Source organism: Anas acuta, chromosome 2 (genome assembly GCF_963932015.1).
Source record: "Anas acuta chromosome 2, bAnaAcu1.1, whole genome shotgun sequence".
Lineage (NCBI taxonomy): Eukaryota > Metazoa > Chordata > Aves > Anseriformes > Anatidae > Anas > Anas acuta.
In genome coordinates this window covers 156,217,457-156,244,409 of record NC_088980.1, presented here as the reverse complement: position 1 = coordinate 156,244,409, position 26,953 = coordinate 156,217,457, and the positions used below count along the sequence as shown (strand labels likewise).

At 44.6% G+C, this 26,953-nt stretch overlaps 1 protein-coding gene and 1 long non-coding RNA gene across 3 annotated transcripts in view; both read left to right on the top strand.

Moving 5' to 3' along the window:
* Positions 1-1,281: 1,281 nt before the first annotated feature.
* Positions 1,282-7,539, top strand: ARC (activity regulated cytoskeleton associated protein). The gene is made up of 3 exons (XM_068672772.1): positions 1,282-4,628; positions 5,154-5,322; positions 5,727-7,539. The coding sequence occupies exon 1, from the start codon at positions 1,857-1,859 to the stop codon at positions 3,069-3,071; it is 1,215 nt and encodes a 404-aa protein (XP_068528873.1). The 5' UTR covers positions 1,282-1,856; the 3' UTR covers positions 3,072-4,628; positions 5,154-5,322; positions 5,727-7,539.
* Positions 7,540-24,167: 16,628 nt separating this feature from the next.
* Positions 24,168-26,953, top strand: part of LOC137851545 (uncharacterized) — a 34,893-nt gene continuing 32,107 nt past the window's right edge. For both annotated transcript variants that reach the window (XR_011093277.1, XR_011093276.1), the window contains exons 1-2: positions 24,168-24,307; positions 24,422-24,515. This is a non-coding gene — a long non-coding RNA (uncharacterized lncRNA). The remainder of the gene's footprint in view (positions 24,308-24,421; positions 24,516-26,953) is intronic.

The following is a 26,953-nucleotide window of genomic DNA, read 5'->3' as shown; positions in this document are numbered from 1 at the left end:
ACCGCCTGTTCGCTCCCATAGGACTTTATTTTGACTCTGTTTAGAGGGTCACTGACACCCCCTTTCTGCAGGACCTCACTGAAAAACCACCCATCACTTCTGCATTTTAAATTTACCATTCTGGCTGGAGTCCCACCAGAAGACTAGTGGCAAGGAGCCACGGGAGTGGGGACCCATCCTAAGCCTGCCTGGCACACTGCCCATCACCTTGAGGCAGAGGCAAGGCATCTCCTTGCTGGCAATGAGCTAGAAACCCCTTTTTTAGGTGATATCCATGAATCAGCATCCTGCTGCCTCCGGTCACTGTCATCAGGAGGGAACAAGGAGCCCCGGATGTCCTCAAAACCTCTCTGAGGAGGTTCCGGTGGGGAACTCTCTCGGATTAGGGAATCCTTTATCTCTGGCTTATATAAGTCCCCGGGTCTCCTTTTATGGTTGGCTTTTCCTGCTTTGTCAAGAGCGGAGAACAAATGTGGTTTCATCTGCGCTTGTGGGTTGGCTAACTGATTAAGCATCTGATTCAAGCTAAGTACGGAACAGGCTTTTGATGGGCGGATTTAATTCGGTGTAAAAATCAGGATGCCATCCCCCTCCCTGACCGAATATTCCCGAGATAGAGGTCGGTCTGCTGCAATTAAGCACTGGGGATGACTCCCACCCACCAGTGGTTTAGAAAGTCCAGAGTGCCCCAATTTGCCCTGAGGTGTCTCCTTTGAGTGCTTCCCCCTCACCTTCCCCCCTCCTCTTTTTTTTTTTTCCTTTCTCTCTCTCGCTCTCTCTTTTTTTTTTTTTTTTCTTTTCCCTGCTGAATTTCCACCGTTTCCAAGCGTGTGCAATATGAGTGAGCAGCTCTCTCTCTGTGTGTGTGTGTGTGCACGTGAGGGCGTGCGGGGGTCCCGTGGGCGTCTGGCTTGGGGTGACACACTGAATCCCTCCTCATTTCCCCCCTGCGAGCCCTGCCAGGGGAAGCATGCTAATGATGACCTTGCTGAGTAAATAGTTGTGGAATGAATAAGTGTTTTTCCTGCAATCCGAAAGGCGGAAGGTGCGATTACTCATCCATCTCTCCAACTGTCTCCAGCACCTTTCAAGTGCATCTCGCGTCGAGTCTGGGGGCGTACGCGAGGGGGTGGGAAGCGAGGGGAGGCTGCCAAGATCTGGGTTGCCACAGACACCGGCCTCGCTTCTCCTCCAATGAACGCTGTGCCGAGAGTGCGGGAGGAGGCAGGGCACCACCCACATGTTGAGCTGTGCGGGGTATAAGTAGATGGAAGTGCCTGGACTAGTGGCAGTTCAGACAGGGAAGAGAAGCAGCTCTTTGCATCTCTAGTGAAAGCGCTTTTGACTCGCCAAGTTTACCGGAGAAGAAATCATCAGGATTTCTTTTTTTTTTTTTTTTTTCTTTCTTCCTTTCTTTTGCGGCAGCTTCCAGCCTCTGTGTGCATCGCTGTGTGTTTCAACCGAGCGGGGACTCTTCGTCGTTCGAGATTCTCAGCTCCGGACGAGCAGGTAGCAGGCACGCGTTTGGGGCTGGACATCTTAGCCAACTCCTCTCCTCGTTCCTGGAAGATCCTGGTTCTCTCTGGGACACCCTGAGCACGTGAGACAGGCTTTTCCAGCAGGGCACCGGGAGAAATTTGCCTACAACTCTCTCTGAGATCCACAGGGACCGAACAGCTCACTCTGCGGTGATATCTGATTTGGTTGTGTTTGTGTTGAAAAGTCCTTTGAGGGGGGTTTAGAAGTCTCTGTGTGTCTTTCGGGAAGTGTTGCGGTGGGGGTTTTGAGAGCAGGCTCTAGTGCCGGGGCTTACAACCCAGTTTTTTTCTGTGTTTGACACTTGTACGGTAGGAGCCATGCAGCTGGATAATGTCACCAACGCTGGCATCCACTCCTTCCAGGGGCACCGTGGAGTGGCCAACAAGCCCAATGTGATCCTACAGATAGGGAAATGCAGGGCGGAAATGTTGGAGCACGTCAGGAGGACCCACCGGCACCTCCTGTCTGAGGTCTCCAAGCAGGTGGAGCGCGAGCTGAAGGGCTTGCAGAAATCGGTGGGGAAGTTAGAGAACAACTTAGAGGACCACGTCCCGACCGATAATCAGAGATGGAAGAAGTCCATCAAGGCCTGCCTGGCCAGGTGCCAGGAGACCATTGCCCATCTGGAGAGATGGGTCAAGAGAGAGATGAATGTTTGGAAGGAGGTCTTTTTCCGCCTGGAGAAGTGGGCAGACCGTCTGGAGTCCATGGGGGGCAAATATTGCCCTGGGGAACATGGCAAGCAGACTGTGTCCGTTGGGGTGGGAGGCCCAGAGATAAGGCCCAGCGAGGGGGAGATTTATGATTATGCCCTTGATATGAGCCAAATGTATGCGCTGACCCCTCCTCCTGGGGAGGTGCCCAGCATCCCCCAGGGCCACGATTCCTACCAGTGGGTCTCTGTGTCGGAGGATGCTCCAGCCTCCCCAGTGGAGACCCAGGTCTTTGAGGATCCCCGGGAGTTTTTGAGCCACTTGGAGGAATACTTAAAGCAGGTGGGAGGGACAGAGGAGTATTGGCTGTCTCAGATCCAGAACCACATGAATGGCCCAGCTAAAAAGTGGTGGGAATACAAGCAGGACTCCGTCAAGAACTGGGTTGAGTTCAAGAAGGAGTTCCTGCAGTACAGCGAGGGGACTCTGACTAGGGATGCTATCAAAAGGGAGCTGGATCTACCCCAGAAAGAGGGGGAGCCCCTTGACCAGTTCCTCTGGCGCAAGAGAGACTTGTACCAGACCCTGTATGTTGATGCCGATGAGGAGGAGATCATCCAGTATGTGGTAGGCACCCTCCAGCCCAAACTGAAGCGCTTCTTGAGTTACCCCTTGCCCAAGACTTTAGAGCAGCTGATCCAAAGAGGGAAGGAAGTCCAAGGCAACATGGACCACTCCGATGAGCCCAGCCCACAGAGGACCCCCGAAATTCAATCAGGGGACTCTGTGGAGAGCATGCCTCCCTCAACCACCGCCAGCCCCGTGCCGAGCAATGGGACACAACCCGAGCCCCCTAGCCCTCCAGCTACTGTCATATGAGTTAGTCCCACAGATGATGGCAATCTGGGTTATGTGAACGGGAGAAGGGGGCGAATTTAGGAAGCTTCTCCTCGGAGAGAGGTTCCGGCTGAGCCGCGACACGAGGTGTGCTCAGTCCAACAGCCCATAGCAAAGGAATCAACTTTGCTCGTGGGGGGAGGGAGGCGAAGGGGGAGAGGCAACCTTAGGATGTGGTTGCCCACCTCACCCGAGCCACGCCATACGGTGGTGCCGGGGATGCTGCTTGCACCACTGTGGGGGACGGACAATTTTATAAGACCCATGACAAGAAACCAGAGACAATTCCCAACTTCAGAAGCAGCCGCTTGGCACTGGCGGCTTTCAAGGACTTCTGACAAGTGCAGCTATTGGCTGAGGGTTCCTACCCATCTGGATCTCTCCTCCTTCTCCCCTCCCTCTTGTGAAGAGGTTCTAAGAGGACATCTTTCTTCTGACCCTTGCCCATTTCTAATTTACCACTGGGATTCTGTTTACTTGGCAATCTCCTCTTTTGTCTCACTTTAAAGGATAAAAGATTTTTATTTGTTTATTTTGTTTAATTAAGAGGAAATCCTGTGACTTCAGGAAATGAAAACCTTAAGAATCTGGGCAATGTTTAGTGTTTTTAATTTCAGTGCACTCAATACCTGCTTTAATGTTTTTCCTCCCAAGAGGCTGGTTTACTCCTTATCTTAGTTTTTGCTCACTCCAATCAAGGCCACTGCAGTGCAGTAGCAAATTTCACCCTTTCTCTGCACATTACACTGTGCATTCAGCAGTAAACAGAGTTTCAAATTAAATTCTGGGTTATTTTATTGAAGGGAGAATGAGTCTCCTTTCAGAGAAGGGAGGGTGTCAGGATGAAGAAAGCAAGCACCACAGCTATTTTGAGAGGGTGGGGGGGGAGTTAGAGGAAACAAATCCTTATACTTTGAATGAAACAAACAAACACAGCCAAAATTCAGAGCAAAATATCCCCAGAGCAGCAAATCATGTCCATGCTGATACATGGACACAACAGGAACTTTTGCCATATAAAAGCAAATCAACGTGAAGAGAGGAGCTGTGTGTCCCAGCACAGCCTCAGCCTGTGCATCACGAAGAAGAATTTCTGCTTTCACAGACAGACTGAAATGCTCTTGGAAAGCCTGGCACCTCTGTCATCTGAGGACAAAGAGTTGCCTGTTCACACAGAACTCCCTACAACAGCCCCTTTGCCATGGATGGAGATGGACTTGGACTCGGTGACATTTTCCATGGTGAGACAGCAATGCTCAGCACTTGCCTTGCTTTGACCGAGGCTTGATGATAGGACTTTGAGAAGAAATTGCTGTAAGATGCAGGAAGTTTGGCTCTTCAAAACCTCTCGAGGCTGGACACATCTTGAACATCATCTGCATTCGCCACCAGACCAAATAAGCAACACCTCTGCAAGATGTACAGCAGGGATGCAGCGACAGGAGTGTCCCTGGGATGTCCCTGGCACTACAACAGCAGCGATGTGTGACACCGGCGGCTTGGAAGGCCTTTGGCATGCCTCCTTCCAAGAGGCTGAAGGTAAGACAACTTTCTGACATTATCCTCTCTGCACTCAGGCCAAAATTAGCCTTAGCCTGGCCAGTGGGATCCTTGCACTGGGATAAATGGGATATGAGCACTGTAACTGGCAAACTAGGGTATGAAGGAAAAAAAGGAAGGACAATCAAAGGGAAATAAAAGACAGTGAATACAAAAATTTTCCAAACAGGACAGCATCTTACACTTTCTAATTAATATAGGGAGGGAGTGGGAAGGAACTGGCCCATGAAGCCATGGGCTTGAGTGCCCAGCAGTGACAACACATCACAGGGCTATGCACAGCCCAGAGGAGATGCACCTCTGCTCTCCATCCTTGCCTAGAAGTGAGTCAGTGTCAGGAGGAGTGAGGGCTCTCCCCTCACTTGCTCAGAGTGAGTTAGCTTGCAGTGGCTGTGTCTGCAGAAAGAAGGGAGCCTGACCTGGGAATGAGGGGTGGAGGAGTGGGTGTCAGTGCTGAGGATGAGCTGGCCGTGCATTACAAGCATTATCTTCTCTTGATTACAGTGACTCACTCAGAGCCTCCTCTGAGAAGAAATCACTTCACGGTGCTCAGGTCTCGGAAGGAAAGCCAAAGAGAAAAGACTTCAAAACCAAGAATTCAACAGGGGACCTGCTGCCAGGATCCCCAGCTGCCGAGTGCCGGATTCTCTGCCTGAATGAAAGCCTGGCACAGGTAATTATCTCCCATCCTACCCCTGAGAGCCTTTTTTAACCTCCCCAGTGTCCTCAGGCAAGATATGAGATAACCCAGATGCAAATCAGAACTGGTCTTGGGACCTCAGGCCAAATGGCTGCAGGGGGCTGGCACCATCAGATAGGTGGGATTTCAGCTTAACGTGGGAACACAAGCACCAGCCCCAGTGATTCAAGTTTTGGGGACAGAGTGTCCTGTTTTTCTTCCTGCTGGACCTCTGGCAATGCTTAGACACCTGTTTAGAGGCCCAGGCACCTGGTGGCCACACCAACTGAATATTAATCTATATCTTGAAAAATCCCCTATATTCTCTGTAAAACTTATTTGGAGACTTTGGAAATCTAACCTCAGCTGCTCTATTTTATTTTTTTTTTCTCTAACAGATATTCCTGCTGCTGTTGCTGTTTCCTCCTCTGTGCCCAAGACACCTGCTTTCCCAGGGGAGAAGCAAACACTTCTGGAAGACAAGAAGGCAAAATGTGCACCAAAGAGCCAACCATGCTGTGCAATGCTGTATTCAAGATGCTGAGAGCCAGAATGAAAGAGGGAGCCACTTCCAACACAGTGAAGAAAAGGCTGAGCTGGTCCAACTGGTCCAAGAGCAGAAGAAAGTGCTGAGAATGAAAAGAGAAACCAAGAGAAAAGATAAACCAAGAGAACCAGGTCTGGGCTTTGGGGACAGCAAGAATGCTGGACTTGTACCCACTGTCTGTTGAGATGATGCCATACCTCTGCAGTCTGGGGCCACTGGGACTCATCTAAAGAAATCTTCACTAGATTATCAGATTAAAACACAAAAACTTTCCTGATTAACTTTGCCAAATGACTGACCCTCCCTAGGCTACGAACCCTCCATGCTGTTAAGGCTGTAACTCATTTTTCCTGAGTCGAGGGTCGCTTCATTTCATGCGGGTATCAGTTTTCAAACCTCAAACAGCTCTGGAGGTTCGGAGAAGCATCCTGGGGTCCAGATGCTTGTCTGAACTACTTGAGCCTGCACAACTGGGCCAGCTGTCTTGCCAAAAGGGACACTTGTGAGACAGCAGGTGCTTCCTGGATCTGCATGGGCCAGAGTTACTGCAAGAAGTGATGCTCTTGTGGTGGCTTTGGCGTGACCGCTTCCATACAGACCCAGGGAGCAAAAAAAAAGGTGCATGAGAGACAACAGCTCGAGTGAGTTGAACCAAGCCTTTTTGCAAGACAGTTTTGGTTCACATCTCATTTGAAGGGATCCCGTTGGTTCCTCTCTCTTCCAGAGCCAAGGGTCCCGGGTATGTGTGTGCGCGTCAGTGCGGGTGTGCATGTGTCGAGTGATCAGATCCACTTAACCAAATTCTGCGGAGTTTTGTTGTGTTTGAACCAAGCCAATGGGATATAATGCACATTCCAACATTGCTCAGCCAAAAATGTCCAGGACCAGAAAATTATGTGAAACCATGTAAAGCAGACTTCATAGGTGTCATCCCAAGGTCAAAATGAAGTTTGATTTTGAGGTGCTTAATTTCCACAGTCCCTCTCAAGGGACCTGACTGCCTCAATGGGTATTTTCAATGTCCATAGACTTTCCTGCCTTTTCTATGAGTTATCCTGCCTGAACTACTTGATTACATGGTCCTGAGCTTTGTACATTTTCCACTGACTTTGTGGAGTGTGCACAACTGAACACCCTTGGCTGGTTTTATTTCAGTTATTGCTCCTAGCTGATTGGAGCTTTACTTGTAGCACCCTGGTTTATATTACCAGCTTCTCCAGGAAGGACTGGTAGTTTGTTTTCCTGGGGTAGAGTCACGTGAATGAAGAAGTGTGTATGTGCTGTGTCTGTGAAACTTTAGAAGATTTGAATCACTGGAGATTTTTTTTTTTTCCTTAGGTAATTTTACATTTGACTCTGACAGAACTACTTTAGAGTTTTTATTTTTACTAGAAATATTAATAATTCAAACAACCTTGTACAAAAGGCAAACTCATTGAATCACTACAGGTTATAGGGGTTGAAGCCAAAAGGTCTTTGTAAGCCGACATCACTTGCCCTAGATCTGACTGTATCAGGCAGTTATTCCTCATGTGTCATGTTGGAGTTACAAGATCACACCAAGCCACTAGAACCTGTCAGTAGAATAGTGCTACACTTTATTTGCTATTGTAGCAAAGCCTTTTGTAGATTTATACAATAAAACTTTGAAATATCTGCTTAAATGCTTTGTGCCTTGCTTTTTGGTCTTTCTGTCTTGGTTCATGGGGGACTCAAGTATCTATAGCACTCTGAAGATGTATTCTTCTCAGTTGTTTGGGCTTATTTGAGTCATAAAATCTCACTTCTCAGCAAAAGCAGATGACTAATATTAGAATGAAAAGTACTGGGCCTTTGGAGAGGAGGGTTTGGATGTGGACATGGAGGTGTTTTAAGAGGGGTTGTTTAGCCTCTCAGATTAAGCCAGGTGGTGGCCCAGGAGGCTGGGAGACACAGGACTGGATTGTTCAGGGCTTTTTGGGTACAGCTAAGAGAAAGTCAAATAAAACATAGAGCAATCACATTCATACCCATGCCTGAGAGGTAATTTGCACGGATGAGCAGGTTGGGGCAAGGTAAAGAAATTGCTAGGCCTGAATCAGCTCTACCTGATATCTAAAGGGACCTTAGCAGTCATAAGAGCCAGCACTCATCAACACAGACATGCTGGAGCTGTTATCAGGCTAGCGTTTTGCTGCATGATGTATTCCCCTACAGCAGGGATATTTTCAATTGCTTGTGTTCTTTACCTATAACATACCTCCAGGTCATCAGGACTAGGGGAAGGGAACTTGGCAGGGGAGATAGCTCAGAGAGTTTTGAACTGAACTGAGTATTTCTGCAACGTGCTGGGCTCAAAGATCTGACCCCAAAGACCTTCATCTCATGGGGTACATAACTCTACCTCTGCACATCCCTTCTCTTCTGAAAACATTTTGCTAGTGAACGTTTTGCATTTTTCAGGTGAATTTATCCCCCACTCCCTGCTCTGCCCCTGGTCTCCCCCCAGCAAGAAGGACTCTAGGACTAACAATGTGGGGTGTGTGTTGCAGCTGGTAACATGCACTTGGATTGATCAACAGGAGAAACAAACAGACTCATTTATTTCACAACAGGCACTAAAATGTGCATTGCTAAATGCACCTCCCAGGCATTCCTTTTGCTCTCAGGTTGGAAAGGCAGGACATGGTCCAGTGGCCAAAGATGCGTATAAGCCAGCTTCAAACCCTTGTGTCTTCAGGTCATTCAACCACAAACTCAAATGTGACAAAGTTTAAAGATGTAATCTGAATACACAGCTGAATCTCCACCCTTGTGCCCTCAGCTTCTGTCAATGGCAAAGAGGTGAAAAACCATTGAGGAGTCAAACTAGGAACATGAAAGCAGACAGAGTCATTCCACACTGGGCGAGTATAGAAGAACACTGGACAGGAGAACATGGTTAGACTTTGCATGGTCTATGGACATGGCCAAAGGGCTGGGTCTCCTGCAAGGACCAACCCCCTGTCTGGCAGAGCGAAAATCAGGAGCAACTCAGCTGGAGGTGCTGAGCTCTTCCAGCAGAGGGGGGCAGAACTCCACTCTACACTGTGGGAATTAAAATTAAAAACCTCTATAAAAGAGAAAAATCATCCTCATCATTGTTCATCCCCGCACTGCACACTCCCACAGCTTCAGCAATGCAAGATACGTAGTTGCTTTGCTGGAGGAGGTCTAAGGGCAAGGAGAAACAGAGCAATGAGGGACAACAGGAGGAGGCGTGGAGGACTGATGGTCAAGTTGCAGTGGAGGAAGATGGGTGGGATGAGCATACCATGCTAAGGGAGGTGGGAAAGGTGGATGAGCCTGGGGAACACCTGACAGTGTCAGATGAACTCAGAAGCTTTCCAGTTTTGCTCCAGATCCTTCTGGATTTATTTTTTTTTTCCCTGACAGCTCCAGCTTAAAACCCCTAGAGATTCATTGGACCTACACCTTCTTTTAGCAAAGAAATGCCTTATTAGTACTCCTAACTCCATCAGTAGGGAGTCACCTGGGACACATATAGCCCAGCAATGGATGAACTGCTTCAAACTAATGGAAACCCTCTCTAAAATCCAGGTGGGAACCATCCCTGTGTTTACTGGGGCACAAACCAAAATGCAGAGCTATTCAGAAATGTTCTTCCACTGGTGGAGAAGAAATGTGGGATCAGACACATAAAGAATTGATAAAAAGTCATTAATTCACTCTTGATAGTCCCTTCCCTTCCCTTCCCTTCCCTTCCCTTCCCTTCCCTTCCCTTCCCTTCCCTTCCCTTCCCTTCCCTTCCCTTCCCTTCCCTTCCCTTCCCTTCCCTTCCCTTCCCTTCCCTTCCCTTCCCTTCCCTTCCCTTCCCTTCCCTTCCCTTCCCTTCCCTTCCCTTCCCTTCCCTTCCCTTCCCTTCCCTTCCCTTCCCTTCCCTTCCCTTCCCTTCCCTTCCCTTCCCTTCCCTTCCCTTCCCTTCCCTTCCCTTCCCTTCCCTTCCCTTCCCATCATAGTCCCTTAATTTGTTTATTCAGGGCAATTAAAAATGTGGTGAAATTTACTTTCTCAGAGCATGACATTCACATATGTAATAAGTGTTCCCCCTTTTTTTTTTCCCTTTCACTCTTTTTTATTTTTTTATTTTATTATTATTTTTTTTAATCAAAGTGATTGCACTGGTCAGTCATGTAAATCATATTTATTGACTCCTCAGGCAGGCGTGTGTTTATGAATAGCCTAACTGCTCCCCTGGAGCCACTCTTTCCAGCAAAGCAATGTGTAATTAGGGAGGCTGTGAAACTTTCCTTATTGACACAATCAGCTCTAATGGCTCCACTTACCGTGTCAATACGATGCTCTGGTGAGCTCTGGACGCTCACTCTGATCATGCAGCTGGATGTTATCTTAGCCCTATTCCCACAGATACTACAGGTAGGCATCGGAGGCAGGTGACACGCTTTTTACAGCCAATATCTAATCACTAAAAATAGAAAGGAGGTTTGCTAGGTGCAAAATGGTGCTAATTTCAGCAAACTGCTTTAGTTGAAAAAGTGCAGGTGATAATTTTCTAAGGGACAACCATTTTCATTACTTTTTAGGCTACATTTCTGAACTGATCGTGTGGTGTCAGTGCGTGTTTCCACCTTTCCCCTTGCAAACTTAATAACTTTTAACCCGCTAGCTGCATCACTCACAGAGGCTTCCAAAATCGCTAAATGCCTGTATGCTTTTGATAGGGAGTTGCTGAGCAGAGGACAGTTGTTCCATTGTTCCTGCATAGGCACAGACAGAATGTGATCATCTAACACTACTTGTAAAATATTCAAACAAAAGCCGTAAGCCCACAGAAAATCAGACTTCATTTTGTCCTGAAGCTTACAGAAACACCTGCCAGTATTTACTGCATGGGATTTATTTCCTTTTTTTTTTTTTTTTTTTTTCCTAAAGGAATAATATCATGACATTTAAAAAAAATAACCTGTTTGACTTTTTGTTTCTAAACAGCTCTACTTATAAACTGACTTCAAATTGAAAAACAAACAACAACAACAACAAAGAGAGAAAGGTAAGAAAACTCAAAGACAACAAAATAAAATTTTTCATGACTCAGACTCTTTTTCAGCTCGTTTGATCCATTAAGTCCTTAGAAGGATTTCTCTTCTGATTTCAACTTACCCCATTTTGTGCAGTCCTGATCTGACTATTGAATTTACAAGGCCTCCATTATTTCTCTCTGCAAATAATATGCTCCATGTGCTTCTACACGTATGTTTTACTCTTCAGTGAGGCAGGATTTTCTGAACACCGTAGGAAGAGTAGGAATCCCTTCCTTAACCAAAATGAGGTCCTTTTCCCAAAAAGGGTGAGGAAAAATTCCTCTTTGTAACAAGGATTACAGAGCCTGTAATACACACACACAAAGGCTTAGAAACACAAAAGCTTAGAAGTGGAGGGTCTGAACTACTACAGGCTTTGACACCAGCACAAGCCAAGATTGTTACTTTAAGGCTGAGCTCAGCTTGGACAGTGATATATATCAGTGCAATCCTTCAAGTGGTTTGTGTTGGTGTTCACTTATAGCCTGCTCAGGAGTTAAGAGTCCATTTGAGATCATCTCAAAGCAGAAACAGAAGGAACAAAAACAACGGGAATTGCTGAGAGGCTCTGGGTGGTGAGACTGAACACGTTGTGATGTTTAGGGAGATGTAGACTAAGAAGATTGTGCTTGGGATTTTCATATCCCACCTTCTTAGGATCCCATCTATGCCCTACACACCTCATGTACTCAACTCCCTCCAAGTATTCCCACCACCCATGTTGTGGCTAACGAGGATATGACAACAGCACAAAAGAGACCTCAATGGAGTCAGGCACAGTAGATACCAAAAAGGCCTTCTTTTTCACCTTGGTTATTCAGGTACTCATTTCTTGCCTGAAAATCTGCTAAGATCTGAGTTCACCCCAAGGACTGCCCTGTGTCTAGGCACTTTTTGGGGTTAGCATGGTTAGAACACCAGTATAACATTGGCCAGCAACACCCAAGGTCTTGAAGACCATCAGCACAATTCATTTGACGTGGTAGCTGGTGAGCATTACCTACATAATAAGCTTCTTCCCAACCACAGAGACAAGGCGTAGCTTTAACACAAGCCTGGAGAAAGATCTAAACCTTGTGTGATGTCATGGGATGACCTGTGACTACCCATGCAGACATCATCATGGTGGGTAGGACTTGGCAGGCCTCAAGGTCTCACGTATATCCAGTTTGTTTATGTGTTCCATAACATGGTTCTCCTCCAAGAACAGATCCATATTCAAGCTATTTAGGCATTGAATGACTTCTCCAAACAGTGAAAGACCGGTAGCTGTGTTTTTATGATCTACCTGCCTATCAGTACTATTGCCACCAGTATGGGGTATGATGTCCTTCTGGTTTTCCATGGGTAAGCAGATGTATAGAGTGGAGGAAGGGATTTATGAAATGATGAAGAATAAAGGAGGGTAGAGGCAGAAAGAAAAAAATTGGCTGCAGACACCTTTTATTCCTGTAGCTCCCTTATTGAGATACCATATGCATTGCACACATCCACCATGTAAATCCTTCTCATTATATAGGTAGGGAAACTGAGGTATGGAGAGGAATATTTGTCAGTTTTAGAAACAGACAACAGTGTGGGATTTCCCAGGATAGTATCTCCATTACTACTCTGTGCTTTTGCTTCTCAGGTGTCATTTTCCTCCACAATAACTCTCACTTGTTTCTAATGACCAAGGTTCCTAAATCTCCTTGGAATCAAGTAGAAACTGGGCCATAAAATGCCCTTTTCCAAAGTCTCTCATCTCTGAGGTCTTCTCTCCATAGAGACTTGCAGAAAAGCAAATCCAAACTGAGTCAAGGCACTGTGTATGAAATTGCTTGGCAGACTTTAAGCCCTGTAGCTTCAATCTTGTTCAGAATTAAGGTGACAAATGCAGTGTGTCTCACTTCCTTTTGGCTTTATCAGGCAGGAAGGTCTGGAGGTGAATTAATCCTGGCTAAATTAACATTTCTTTTGATCCTTGTTAGGTTTGTCCAGAGCAAGCATTTAGGCCAGTTTATGCTATCCACCATAGAAGTTAAACTCAGTAGCTTTTCTGCACATCTCAGTACGGGCAAATGCTGCAGTGGGTCTGGTACTTCTCTGCCTTTCAGACCCATGAGGAGGGCATGGTTTCTGAGACTGGTCACATCCCATAGTCCTGCTCAGGCTGGTGGCCACTATGGTCGCTGCAGGCAGCTGCCTCCAGCTTCGTGCCCTGAGCTGGGGGCCTCGTTCACTGGCAGTGGCATTCAAACCACCAAAGAAAGCAATGTCACTCCATCCAGAAGTGATGAGGTGCCACATCAGACTGTGTATAGACCTCCCTGGGCCATCCTGGAATGGAAAAATACAAAATGGAAGTGTTTTAAATTCATCTGTGGGAGCCCCCGTAACAGTTTCCTTCTTGCATAGATGGCTTCTTCCAGATTCCCTACCAAAGACAGTGCTGAAGGGACCTGAGGGCTGGAAATCTGCAAGGAAAAAAATGAGAAACAGGCGTCCAAGCTCAGCTAGAACCTTCCACCAGCAAACTCTGCTTCCAGATATGATGAACCCTGTCCTGGGAACCCCACTGGAATGAGTTCTCTTCATCTTTCCCAGCAACAGACAGACCCATAGTTGTCTATCCACGACAAGAGCACCCAAATATTTGCAGGTTCTGCTTTGCATCTAGAGCACCATGTTCATTGCAAATGCCCTACAGAATCAACCTTTGATCAGCACGCACACACAGACTGATGCAATTTTATGTGACGTTTGTACAACCCAGGCACCTGGAATAGTAGACAGCTGTCATCAAAATCCAGCAAAACTGGGTTCCTGTAGGCCTTTTATATAAAACAACAGATTTGAACAGCTGGTAAATGTCATCTTGTAGAATATGTCACATATAATCTATCAAGATAATGCCTACTTTTTTTTTTTTTTTCTGATAAATTTACACTTTTTTTTTTTTTTTTTTTTTTAACCTTAAATCAAACTAGACATGAAGACTGTGACCTTTCAGCACCCTAATAGATGTGTCCTCCTGGCCAAGCTAGATGACCTAATAGGAGACCACCAAGGGTCTCTGCAAGAGCACGCTGGCATAGCTGTTTTACCTGGAACCAGCCAAAAAAATGTGGATAATTGTCACCTGTATCAGCAGAAATCACTCTCTGGCAACCCTTCTAGCATGAGAACAGAGCTGTGCTTGCTGAAAACATGCAGTGTGAAACAAGGACTGGAAGAAACAAAACCAAACAGGAATAGTTTGCCTGGTAATTTTTTCCCCCATTTTACCTACCCGTCTCATCCAGAGATCTCTCTTCAGAGACTGGACATACTTAGTGCTTAATGTCCAAAACCAGCATCACACTGGGGTAAGGAGACCAGAAGCCAGGCTCATTGCCCATCCAGAAAAAAAATTGTTTCACCCAAAGGGCTCAATTAATCCAAGACCCTGCAATGTGTTCAGGGTACAAAAAAACATCACCTTGTCTGGCCCTTTGCACACTGCCATGGCTTTGGGAGCTCTCTGCTTTTGTGGAAGAGCCTTGCAAAATGACCCACAACTCATGAAGTCATTGCTTAGTCTCTATTTCCTCACAATTCTGATAATCAGAATCAATCAAGCTTTTTTTTTTTTCCCTCCTACTCAGCCTTTTCTCTAATATTCAGAGTGCAAACTAGCCACTTGCCTGTAGTTTTACCTGGCTGCTGAAATCAAGATTCAATCACAGACTCCAAATCTGTTAAGCCAGGACATTTTCCATGGCATGAAAGAAGCTTAAAAAGTAATAATAATAACAACACTTTTAACAATAATAAAATAAGGGAACCCTGTAAAGCTCAGCCCCCTGCCACGAGGGACTCATAAAGATTCAGGTCTTGTTTCTATGACGCTGAGGCTCTACCTCTCAGAAGGTACACGGTGTCAATCAGGATTTTTGCTACTGGAAGCAGGGGCCCAAGTCTCTATGGAAACGAGACGGAGGTGCCGCTGCCTATGGAGAGGCGTTCTGCATAGATTCCCATCCTGACAGTTTACATTTGTTCAAGATATTAATACCACTGTAGTTCTAGAAAAGACAAAAAAAAAAAAAAAACATTTTAACTTCCCTGGACTGCAGCCCCTTGCTGCTGTTGTTCTGGCTGCCTTCTTCTCCCCCCTTTAACCTCATTCAAGGATTCCCTTTGATGGGTGCTATTTATTTACAACAGTGTTATAAATGACTAAATAAGCGACTCAGGTGGAAAATCAATCTAATGAGTTTCCCTCCATAGAGGATGTCAGGATATAATAGGGATTTGCAGCTTCCCAGGATGGATTTACAAATGAAGGTACAAGCAGGGGGAATAGAGCCCCCCACTGCAGCATTCATTTTTTGTGGGGGCATGATAAAGATTTCTACCTACTATAAGGAGCATTATATCATGACTGTATCTAATCCTGATTCCTCTGAAACTAAGCCCCACATTTGTCTCTTAGGAAAGTTATCTCAGGACCCTCCAGCACCTCATCTTGTGCATCCCCAGAAGAGCATCCCTCTCACAGCTCCTTCACAGCTGCTTTGCTTTCCTTGTCACCAACCAGACAGAAAACAAAGTGATCAGAGCTGGTCCATGGGTGGGTGGTTTCCCTTTCTCTTTTGTTGCTCAATTACTTGTTCTTGGACTGAGGAAGGTGAAAAATCAGTGAGTTATTCATCCTGACTGCATCTGAGGGGCTGAAGGGACTACTGGAAGTAGTTCAGGAGTTGTTCTGTGCCTGCTATTGTGGAGCTTGGGATCTGCAGTGAAGCTTGGCTGTGCACAGGGTTGAAAGATTGGAGATATATATTCAAATCATACAGCTCCCATACAGTACAGCAGTAAATATGAGGGGGGTGACAGTGGAATGCCAAGTGGAGGCAGTAAGGGTCCAAGCAGCAGACACAAGCTTACTAGATATAAAAAGCAGAGTGACATGGCTATGACAAACATTCAGTGAAGGTAGAGGAGACTGTCCCCTAGGAACCCTAGCTCAGGTCCTCACAGACTCAATAAGTCCCTGCCTGAATGGCTTGCAAGTCACACAGGAGCTGCCAAATTCTGGGATAGTGTTTTAATGATTGTGTCGAGAATGGTTTTGGTTCTGACTCCTGTTACTGCATGGAAAACATTGGGACCACTCATGGTCCATCTCCTGCTAAAGCCTGGCAAAGGCTTTCCATAGCTCATCCCATGCTATGAGAAGTAGCTGCCTACTTATTTGCTCTGTGATCTCTTGCAAGAGAAATTAGTGCCTGATGTTTTCCCCAAACACATTCAGAGGCATTACAGAGGGAGAGAGAGGACCTGCCTGGGGGATCACAGAGCCACAAAGAGCTGCAGGATCATACCATCCACCTGCTTCAGGACAATTTTATCGGTTGCCATGTTGAAACTCACAGATCATGTTCTACATTTTTAAAGCTTTTTTTACTAGCGGATGCCTCATGCTTTCTCCAAGCAACAGCCTCCATGGGACTGTAGCTTGCTGCCAGAATATCTGGCAGCATCAGCTCTGGCTTTGGACGGTACTTGACCATCCCCTGCAAGTAAATCCCTCTGTTGCAATGCCTAATGTCCCTCTAGAGATAAAAATGGACCTCAGAGAGTAAGCTTTTACCTTTCTAAGGCTAAATTTTACTGAGAGTATTACAACATTGCAGAGGAACTCCACCGACAAAACTTCCCCAGCTTCCAGCTGCATCTGTTCTCTGCATAATTCAAGACAATTCAGGAATATTTTTCTTTCCATACCTTTTTTTATTTTATTTTTTATTTTTTTTTCCAAACACTGAAGCTGGGTTTTCACTGAACATTGCAGCTGGAAGACATCTGTTCGGGATGAGCTCAAATGTTCGCTAGGGAATTATCCATACCCCAGGACACTCAAAAGAAGATAGAGGCCAACTCATCCCTCAGGCAGGACACTGCTGGGAGTGCAAGGAACATGAATGGGTTGAAGAGCTAATCAGATCTGAGTGCTTCCATGGCTGCTGTTGCTATGAGACTGCTTCGCTGGCATCTGCAGGATGAGTACTCCCCTACCATTAACTTCTTTAGAAATTAGGCTCTCAGGTACTAAGTGATGAGAAAGAAAGATAGAGCCAGGTTTTAAGGAAAATACCCATATAGACTCACGCAAGCAAACAAGCCTGAAGCTCTTTTCACTTTCTGGTGATTAAGTGGTGTTTTCCACACAGGTGCTGTTGTCATGTGATGGAGTCCCTGAGTAAAGAAACAGTGAAAATGATGAAAAAAAGGTGTTGAACCACTCTCTGTCTTTCTTCTTCATGCAATAAATACATAGGTCAGTAGCTGAGCTAATTGCATCCTGATGGAGCCCATGACTTTCTCACTCTTCCCTACACTTCTCAGCCCTGATCTACACTGGGGCTAAGGAAGATGAAAGGTAGCTGCACATTCACTCTCTGCCCCAGTGGACTTCAGGACCATACAAACATCAATAAAAAGATTCACACTGTGTGAAAAAAAGCTTTGCCCAAGTCTCTGCTTCTTCAGACCTCTACAGAAGAGGTGATTACACATCTGCTGTAGGTATTGGATGGACTATAACCACTCATGACTCAGTAGAGATTAGTATAGGTATGGCTGTGCCAACTACAGGAGATGAATCAACATTATTATAAAGAAATTACTTAGCTGTACAGACCTGGAATTGCACCTCAGGGGGCTTTCAGACCTTAAAGAACCTATTTTTGTAAGGCAATTTCCCAAAATTTACTTAAAGGTCTAATGAAAATAAATGTTTGGATATATATTTATTTTAAAATGGTTTTGTCATGGCAAACACTAATAGTATCAGCAGTATGTGAGAACATGGCATTTGAGGACCTTCTTTGAGCAACCTGGTCTAGTGGAACATGTCCTTGCCTACGTTGGGGGGATGGACCTAGATGATCTTTAAGATCCTTTCCAATGCAAACCATTCTATGAGTCTATGATTTTATGACCTAGAACAGACACCAATTCTGGGACTCAGTAGGGTTCTAGGAAGGAATCAGTTCTCAGTGATCTCGAAAAAAAATGTCACTGCAGTCATTTGGAGACAATTTCTGCAAAGGCCTGAGCAGAATTCATCTTGGGACCTGTCCGCTTTTAGCTCCCACCCCAAGACTGTGTGAGGCAAACCCTCTGGGTAACCAAAAACCAGGACTGGGGGAATGGCCCCATCTTGCACAGAGGGTGGGAATAGAGGTAAGCCATCATCCTCTCCAGCCTGCAGATCACTCCTCCCTCTCCACTTTCTGCATGCAATGTGTAGTAAGGGTCCTGGCCCTGGAGTCCACTGGGTTACTTTTCCTATTCTACTGCTGTTACTAGTCTCCAGGCTAAATCAAAAATCTCCTACAAAAGCATCTCTCTTGGTTACTGTTTTATTTCCCAGATTTTTTTTTTCCTCCACTTACCTGCAGTGACTTGCTGAGCATTTTAAAACTTCTCTCACAAGTGAGTCCAAAACCACACTTGGAACAGGGTGTTTTTGACCCTCTAATGTCTACATTTTCATTTCTTTAGCTTTGGGTTTTTTCAAGAGAAAGCAATGTATTATTCTACAGCCTTAGCCTGCCTGGTTTCCTAGTTTTAATCAAACACATCTATTCTTTCACCTCTGATTCTCAGCAACAGTGGCCTAATTTGGATTTTACCCTTGTCGTGTAATGACATAGTAAAAGCACTTTCCTATTATTCGTCTGTTTCTATCCCCTATCATTAATGCTGTCATAATGACTCAGTTCTGGACAAGGATTTTTCTCTGAAAACCCCAGGTTCCACCCCCTGTCCCTGAACTGCTGAGCTGCCTGTTTCTCCTGATGTGAGATTCTGCTTTGTTGATCTGCTAATCACACTCCTTTCCTGGCATGGATCCACTGGGATGGTTCCTGAGCTGACTTTCAATATGCTAGCTTTTCCGAGAATTTGTCTTGACTTAATTTGTTTTGATTGTCCATGGGTAATTAGGGCAACGCCCCCAAATGCAATTTCACAGCAGTGAACCTTCAACATGTGCTGGACATTAGGATGTGTTTATTTCCTCTGATGCATACACCTTAAGAAACTCCTGGTGGTTTGTTTTCTTTCAGGGTTGTGTATTTAAATTATTCATCAGGCCCCATGCCACTTTAGCTCTGCTGGTAGTGAGGGGACATAAAGATAATTCCTGTTAGGCTGTACTTGAACAACTGCGTCTAGCAAGAGGACTACTGGTTTCTCTCTCCTCTGCCTACATGGAGAGTAACAGACAATGATAGTTCAAGAACTCATAAAGAAGAGGCTGATATTTCTTGAGAAGTTAACAACCTAATGTAAAATTAGTCATCTATGTTTCCTCATTGAACTACAGAGAGAGAAAAGCATCTCTAAAGGGCTCTTTCTCCCATCTCATGGTACTGCCTAAAGGACTTTTGAAAGGCATCAGCTAAATTCAGCAGCTAAACTTGGGTGACAGAAATCCCATTCCTAGAGTTGTTTGCTGTTCAAGCTTCTCTTGCGTTTTCTCCTACCTTCAGCTATTCAGACGGTAAGCTTCAGCATGTGTGTATATATATAGATACGTATGCAGCACCTCCAATATATACATTCTTATGTATATATATATCTCACATAAATACATGATATTGGTTGGTAGGAGACTTCTATTTTCAGCAGGTCTCCACGTATATCTCTAATACATAAGATACCTTGTGTTTTTATAGCTTTTATGACTTCATGGGCTTTCAATAGGAATAGAGCCTTGCTAGGAGGCTCTTTAGTCTTTGGCTCAACTAGTTCAGATATCACAATTCAAGCAAAGAAGTTATATACAAGTTATATGTGGCATGTGAACAGGAGACAGTCCAAGATGTTGCACCGTGCATACCTAATATGCAGACCTGGCTATAGAGGATGACAAAATGGAAGGTGATTGCAAGCATCTCATCCTCAATCTGTGCAAAACCCAGTGTGAATAGATGTTCTCCTTGTCAGTTAAAACCAATACAGTCATAGCTACAGCATAACAAACCTGTAGTTCTGTCAGAGATTAAAAATTTCCTGGGATAGTCCGAAACTCTCCTCCACATCCCTTTAAAACATCCCAGCCCAGCTCTCCTGCTTGCACTTTTGCAGGCTACTAATAAAACCTTCCTGAATATCATTGCAGGCTGCAGGCTTCCCATTTTGTCTCTGAGGCATTCTATGCTGCAGGGGGCTTTTATTTGTCTGTTCCTTTGAAGCTCACCGTCTGCTGCCTGTTCCCATCTCGCTCTGCTCTCTCCGCCTGACATATGTGAAGCTTGAATACTTTCCCTCACAGATACTGCCTGCTTACTGCAGTCTTTAAAAATAAATCAAGCTAGGCAATAGTCATGATTAATGGCCTCATGCAAAGACAGAGCATCAGTCAGTAATCTATTACCCAGCTTGTCTGTGGTACCCAGTACGGTGGCTGAACCCCGCTTACAATTCTGCCTTTTTTTTTGCTTACTTTCTCATATAGATCTAGAAGTCTATCAATACACTCTAAAACTTCCCTCCCTCCCCCTGGGACAGATGGAGCTTATCAAAATGATAAAAGAGAAAATAGACAGTATTAATTCAGCTGTGTTAATGAAAAAACATCTCTGTATTTAATTGCATATATGCATGTGGAACAGGGCAAGCAGGAGAGGAAAAGGATACATGGAAGACCAGGATGCCTTTTCTTGGAGGGGAAAAAGAGGTTCTTACTCCAGTCCTAGAAACCGTATTTGCTGTCCCTCTTCCTTTCAGGGCTGTTCAACAAAAAGAATAAATCTCAGGGAAGCAAGAACCTATCAGGGAGAGCACCGTGGATGTCCACAAGTTGGACAAGTCCTAACAAAAAAACTTCAGAGCAGCAAAAAGAGCAGTGCAGGAAGAAAAGGAGCTCCTCCTAGCTGCAGAGGGAACAGGCAAATCTCCTCTGAGCATGAGGATGCCTATGGATGACTGCAGGAGGAGCTGAGCTGAGTTCCTCAGGGGGTCCTCTCCTTTGCCAGCTCTGCTGCAGTGTTGCTCTTGGACCTTTGGCAAGCCATTTAATTTCCCAGGTCTCCATTTCCTGCCTCATCTCTTCTATTCAGATGGCTCTGTAGGGCAGAAAGGGTCTTTTAATTGCAAATCCCCCAATCCAGGAGAGCCCTGATTTTGTGCTGAGCTATGGAAGGCACTGCAATAACAGCAATGACATCTCCTTCTGTAAGGCGAAGGACAATCGCAGACAGCACAGATGGCTGAATTGTATCATAGCAAAATCTGAGGAAAAGCCCTGGCTGTAAAAAGCAACAAAAAGAAGCAGGTTTGCCGTCCTTGAGTATGACCCAGAATCATTCAACTTTGCACCACAAGCTGGCTTTTTTGTGCAGCTTTATCCACCAGTATCTAGTTCAAAGGAATAATTGCTGACCTGGGGCTTGTAAGGGAAAGCCCTGGGTCCTTGGCCGAGCATGTATTAGTTCTGGTGCTTTTCACCTACAAAGCGTGCTGGAATGAAAAGGCAAAAAGGAAGAGAAGGGGAGAAAATAAACAAAAAACAGACTTAGACTTTATTGGAGATGCTTACGGAGGTTACCCAGAAACAGCAAAATGACTTTCCAGTGAGTAAACAGGCTAGCAGAAACCAAACAGCTCAGTGCACAAGACTTAAAGAACTCCTGCAGTTTTTAAGGTGATTTTTGAGAAGAGGAGAAAATAGTTAAAAAAAATTACTTGTTTTGTCTCTCCTTCCCACTCATACCCTCCGGAGAATAAAATTGCAACTTAAATGCATACCAGAGCCTTGCTGTCTCTGATTCTGACTGCAGATCTGGATTAAGATGGAAAAAAAATTATCTATAAATAGATATATACGTAGATATACATGTATAGATGTTTTGCTTTGTTCATACAAGATAGCCAGACTCAGATGGCTACTAGAATTAATTAAACACTAAGAGATGTTTTGCAAAAGGTTTTTCTATCTAATGGGTAGGCAAAAAGAAGGGCACCGAAGATCTGTAATTAAGCAGTAGCCAAGAGGTACAAATTCATTTGTTGTTAGTCAGAATATTCTTTTTGTCTGAATCTTAAATCAAAATTGAGTCTAGCTGTTGTTGCTTCTCCTTTCATTTTCTGAGTTTTACACAGCATTAGATATGCATTCACTTTCAGCTCCTTTTAGGAAGATCTTCCACAGCGCATAGTAAAAAGGCACTTCAAGTTAAATAACAGTATTTGAAGAAAATTGATATTCACATTTAAGCAAATGAATCTTTTATTATTATTATTATTTAACAAATTGTATAAAAAGATGTTTAAGAGTGAAGTCTGTATTAAAAAAAAAAAAAAAAGTGTGAGAATATGGCCCTGGGATCTCCAGCATGTGGTTTTCTTGAGGAGGAAGAACAGTCAACATGTAAGTGCACTGATGAGATAAATGTGAACAGGAATAGTACACTATGTTCCAGGCTCGATATAGACATTCTCAAGGAAACAACAAAAAAAAAAATACATGTTGTGCTAATAATTTGTATGTCAGTACCCAACACACACTTCCAGCTGGCATCTTATGCATATGGAAAGATAAGGTCTGTTTGGTAAAAGGAAAATCGGTACAGCAAATTATTATTATTGCAGCCTTCATAAATTTGTCAGGCCTCAGAAGAAAACAAAAATAACAGTGTGAACTCCATTTCCAACCTGAATTTTAGATTTCCCCTCCTAAAAAATTGTTTGGTTGTTTTTGTCTGCCAAATAATATTCTATCACTTTATGCCTATGGTAACTAGTAAACTTTCTCAAAGATTAATTTTGTTTACAGCTCAATTATAAAACTGGATTTGATTTTAGGTTATGTGATGTTATCTCACTGTAAATAGCTCTTCACATAAGAATTTTTACCCCATGTTGAGGAATTAATGGGAGCTGAGCTTGCAGTTACATACGAGAGTCCCTTCCTTGCAAAAAATATTTTGTGTTGAGTGGGGAGCCGACTTATTTGTCATCCATAACCTTCTTGACAGGTAGGTGCAGTACAACAAAATATCCTAGGTATTTCAAATGGTGTTAGACAAATGGATGAACTGTTTGCTCTCCACAAATTATAAAAAAAAAAACCCTTTTAAGTATGAAAATATACAGCCAAAGATCCCCTCAGCTGTAAAATCCAATAAAAGTAAATTTGTTCTCTGTAAGGCTGAATCAGGGTGTTGGTGAAATGTTATAACAAATAAACAAACAAAAAATAGACAACAAAAACAAGAGAATAAGTGGACCTGACTTTAATGAAAGAAGAGGTGGAGTTCATCTCATCTGCACTAGATGAGGTCTTGGCAAAGTGCAGGGTCATTTTGAAATGGTTCATTCAAAACGTCTTTACAGATCATAGGCTTCATATCTGAGCCAACCATTTCTATACAGCCTGAAGAGACTGCAAAGCTAGAAAACACTTGCTGACTTCATAACAGCCTCTCCTAACTTTTGCAAACTCTGGCCTGACCTACTTCACGATACAGGTTATTAAATTCTCCCAACAATTCTTATATCTACCCAACAGAGAGTTCTCCTGTAACAATATATCCTGTGAAATGCTCCTAGCTTTTTCAGAAAGACCTGAGCTGATAGAAAAGGCAGTCTATTCTCATGGTTATTTATCCTAATAACCTATGTCTGTGCGGTATTTTTAGTCTGCTTGTATCTATGCTCGGCTTCCAGGTCCTGGATTTAGATCCAAGTTTATGCTACAGAGGAAAGATCTCCCACCCCGCTGAACTATACTAACACTCTCTGTTCCCTACATGACCCATCTTCTTTAAGTCCAGTCTAGGTATTAAGTATTGCCAATGACTTTTGGCTAGTTAAAATGAAGAGTTACTGGGACAACCTATTGATTGCATAGAACATTTAAGTCCCATTGAAAGTGTTTAGCAGGAATTGTACTTGGTTAGAGTGGACTTGGTTTTGTACATCCTATTTGTAATGGGGGAACACCAAAGAGTGAAAAAGGATGTCACTCCCGAGCTGTATCCTTACCACAAGAAATGTGATGTGAAGGAGGCTCTTTGAGATGTTTCACAGACATCTGAGTGTGGCTTGATGCTCTCTGAACTTTGCTTTTTAATTGCATAATGCAATCGCTGTCAGCCATGGGCATCCCAGGTGTGCTCAGCTGAAACACAGCTCTTCCCCAGAGCCGCTCGCCTCCATAATAGCCCTGCCACCTCTCATTAGCAGTTTCCCCATGGTAATCCAAAGAGACATCACCATTCCGGTGCAGCCCAGCGTGGGTCATTTCCATGAAACAGCAGAATTCATTACGAATGAGCACCAGAGAAATCTGCGGCAGGCAGAAGATAGAGAAGTAAATGGGGAGAGACTTTAGAGCACACCTCATGCATCTATAATACAATTACTTGCCAAAGGGAATGACAGCTTTGATGTGATTTTTTTTTTTTTTTTTTTTTTTTTTCTACAGTAAGTCCCGGAATCTAAGCACAGAACAGCACCTTCCATGGGCTCTGAAATGAAGATGAAAGGGAATTGCAGCTCATCGACTGATTTGCAAAGAGGTAGGACTCAGCACTGTGCTTTGACACTTTTCTGGACTCTTCAGACTGAAAGCATACTTTTGAAAAGGGCAGGAAGAGACAGCAAGCCATAGCTGCTTGTGGAGGAGGTAATTCTCTTCCACTTATAGCCAACTCTGAGCACAGATTGCATGCAATGCTATTAAGAAGTGATAAGGAAAGCGAAAAATTATTTATGTATATAATCTAAGTAGTCCTGTGGATAATTCTGTATTCTTTAAACTTACATATTGAAGAGCCTCAAGGAGCTCTTTCCTGCTCAAAGGATCCAAAATTAGCTAGGCTAATCAGGGCAAACCAATAAAAAAGACATGTAAAAAAATTAAAATTCTTCCCCTCTACTTCAATAGGCTCTCATCATCCCACACTGTCCTCATACAAAGACTTATCCCCAGTTCTGAGTCCCTTGCACTAGAGAAGATACTTTTGTGACTGTTTTGGTACATAATAAAGCTCTGGGCTGCTGTGATGTTAGAGGTGGTAAGCATGTGGCTGGGACAGTGGATTTCTTCTTAGGCAGCAAGCGAGTGCCTGGGGATATTTGAAAATGTCTTTGTGGCCTGGAAAGGGACCCATTTGCCAAGCAGTTCTGAAAAGGACTTATCAGAAAGGAACATCCCAGGCAGTTAACATAGCCATTTCTCTTCAAAATGTGCCACTTGAATGCAATAAAAGGGAGCCCCAGCCTTATCAGCAAGGCGAGGGGATTGCCCAGGTGTTAGCAGTGCCTGCTGCCCACGCCAAGCTCTGGCTAAAAGCCCCAGCAGGCATTTAGCAATTCTCTCTCCCAGCCATCCTGCCCAAGACCAGCATCAATTTGCTAGCCCCAATTTGTGCTTTGGAAAGCTAATGCTCTGAGCTTGTTTTGAGATGCTCAGATAGAAAAGACTTCCTGGGAAGAAGAAAGGCAGCCTTGGAAGAATTTAGTACCTTGGGAACAGGCAGCAAAACAGTCATCTGCCACTTATTCACTGTATGGCCCACCACAAATGCTGTTACACACAATTTTACCACTTGTGAAAGGATCTGAATACGTGATTCATCTCTAATACATGTAAAGAAATGCATTGTGGACATCTACTGCTGAGCCCCCTTCGTAGAGGGAGAAAAACAGGCATTTTAAAACATGATTCATCCCTCGTTATTTAGCTGGCTACTTCAGGACGGGAGGAATTACCCTCTGGAAATGGCTGTTGATTGCAGAGGGAATTCAGGGTGACAGTCACAGATGGCTACGTCTGGCTGATGAGTCCCTCCTAAACTGCCTCGTTATGTGTGTACACAGAGCCCAGCGCAATGGGGCCCCAGCCAGAGCGAAGTGCTGCTCCTATATCCACGGTAATAAAGAGGAGCTGCTGCTGGGTGCAAGCTGTGTGTTTGGCTTTACCATGTGGCAGCCTGGTACCTCCACACCATGGCTGTTCCTGCGTGCCTTCTCCTTGTTTACCACTAGAGCAGCCTTCAAAAAAAAAAAAAAAAAAGCCTGGGAGAATGTGCAATATGAAGTGCCCAGGGAATATGGGTGTAGAGGTTGCATTGAACGTGTTTGTTAGGGCTTTGCTGAAATTTCATGGGGCAGGTGTGCAACACCACATGCTGTCTCTGAAGGTTCATGTCCATGGCAAATATAAGCTGACAGCATGTTCCTGAGTGCAAGGATCTCATCCAGTGGCAAGAAATAATCACAGAATCATCTAGCTTGGAAAAGACCTTCAAAATCTTCAACCATCAACCTGATGTACTGAGTCCTGTCACTAAACTTTGTCCATCAGAGCCACAAGAAGATGCTTTTCTGAGGAGCTAAGTCTGTTAGAAGCAGCAGGCTCCTACCTCCCTGGTTTTGTGTGATTCGAGGACTTGTTGATGGCTCTGCCCCAAGTTTTTGCTTTGACATAGTGGAGTGCACTCATCTGTGGGGTCCATTTTACAGGACCTTGGTGTAAAGAGCAGCCCTGAGCAAGCACATGTGCATGGGCTGTGCTAACAACACAACACGTATTGCCAGCTACCACTGTATGAGGGCAACTTCTCCTGCATAGGAGATGACACAGACATTTGTTGCTGGCTTGTTTCAGCTCCATCCTTCCCATGTGGGCTCGCTCCATGAACCAAACAATAACCTCTGTCTTTTGCTTACTCATTCCTTTGAAAGTCCTCATCTGACTACTATTTATTTACAAGCAGCTGTGTTTTTTAACTGCAACGCTAACATTACCTCTCTGTAGAGCTCTGGGATTCACTTTGTGGCATGCAGAAGTGTTATTCTCCATGCCAAGTCATGCCACTTCAGCTCTCCCTCCACTCCCACATTGGGGTTCTTCCAGTTGCAATCAGTCCCATGCTTGGGCTGGTGTAAATGTGGATTGGGTTTTATTAAATGAGTCTCTCTCAACCTCTTATCACCACTCCTGACACACTGC

Bases quoted from the DNA above. Each gene is read 5' to 3' on its own strand.
- ARC (XM_068672772.1), top strand. From the start codon at position 1,857: ATGCAGCTGGATAATGTCACCAACGCTGGCATCCACTCCTTCCAGGGG.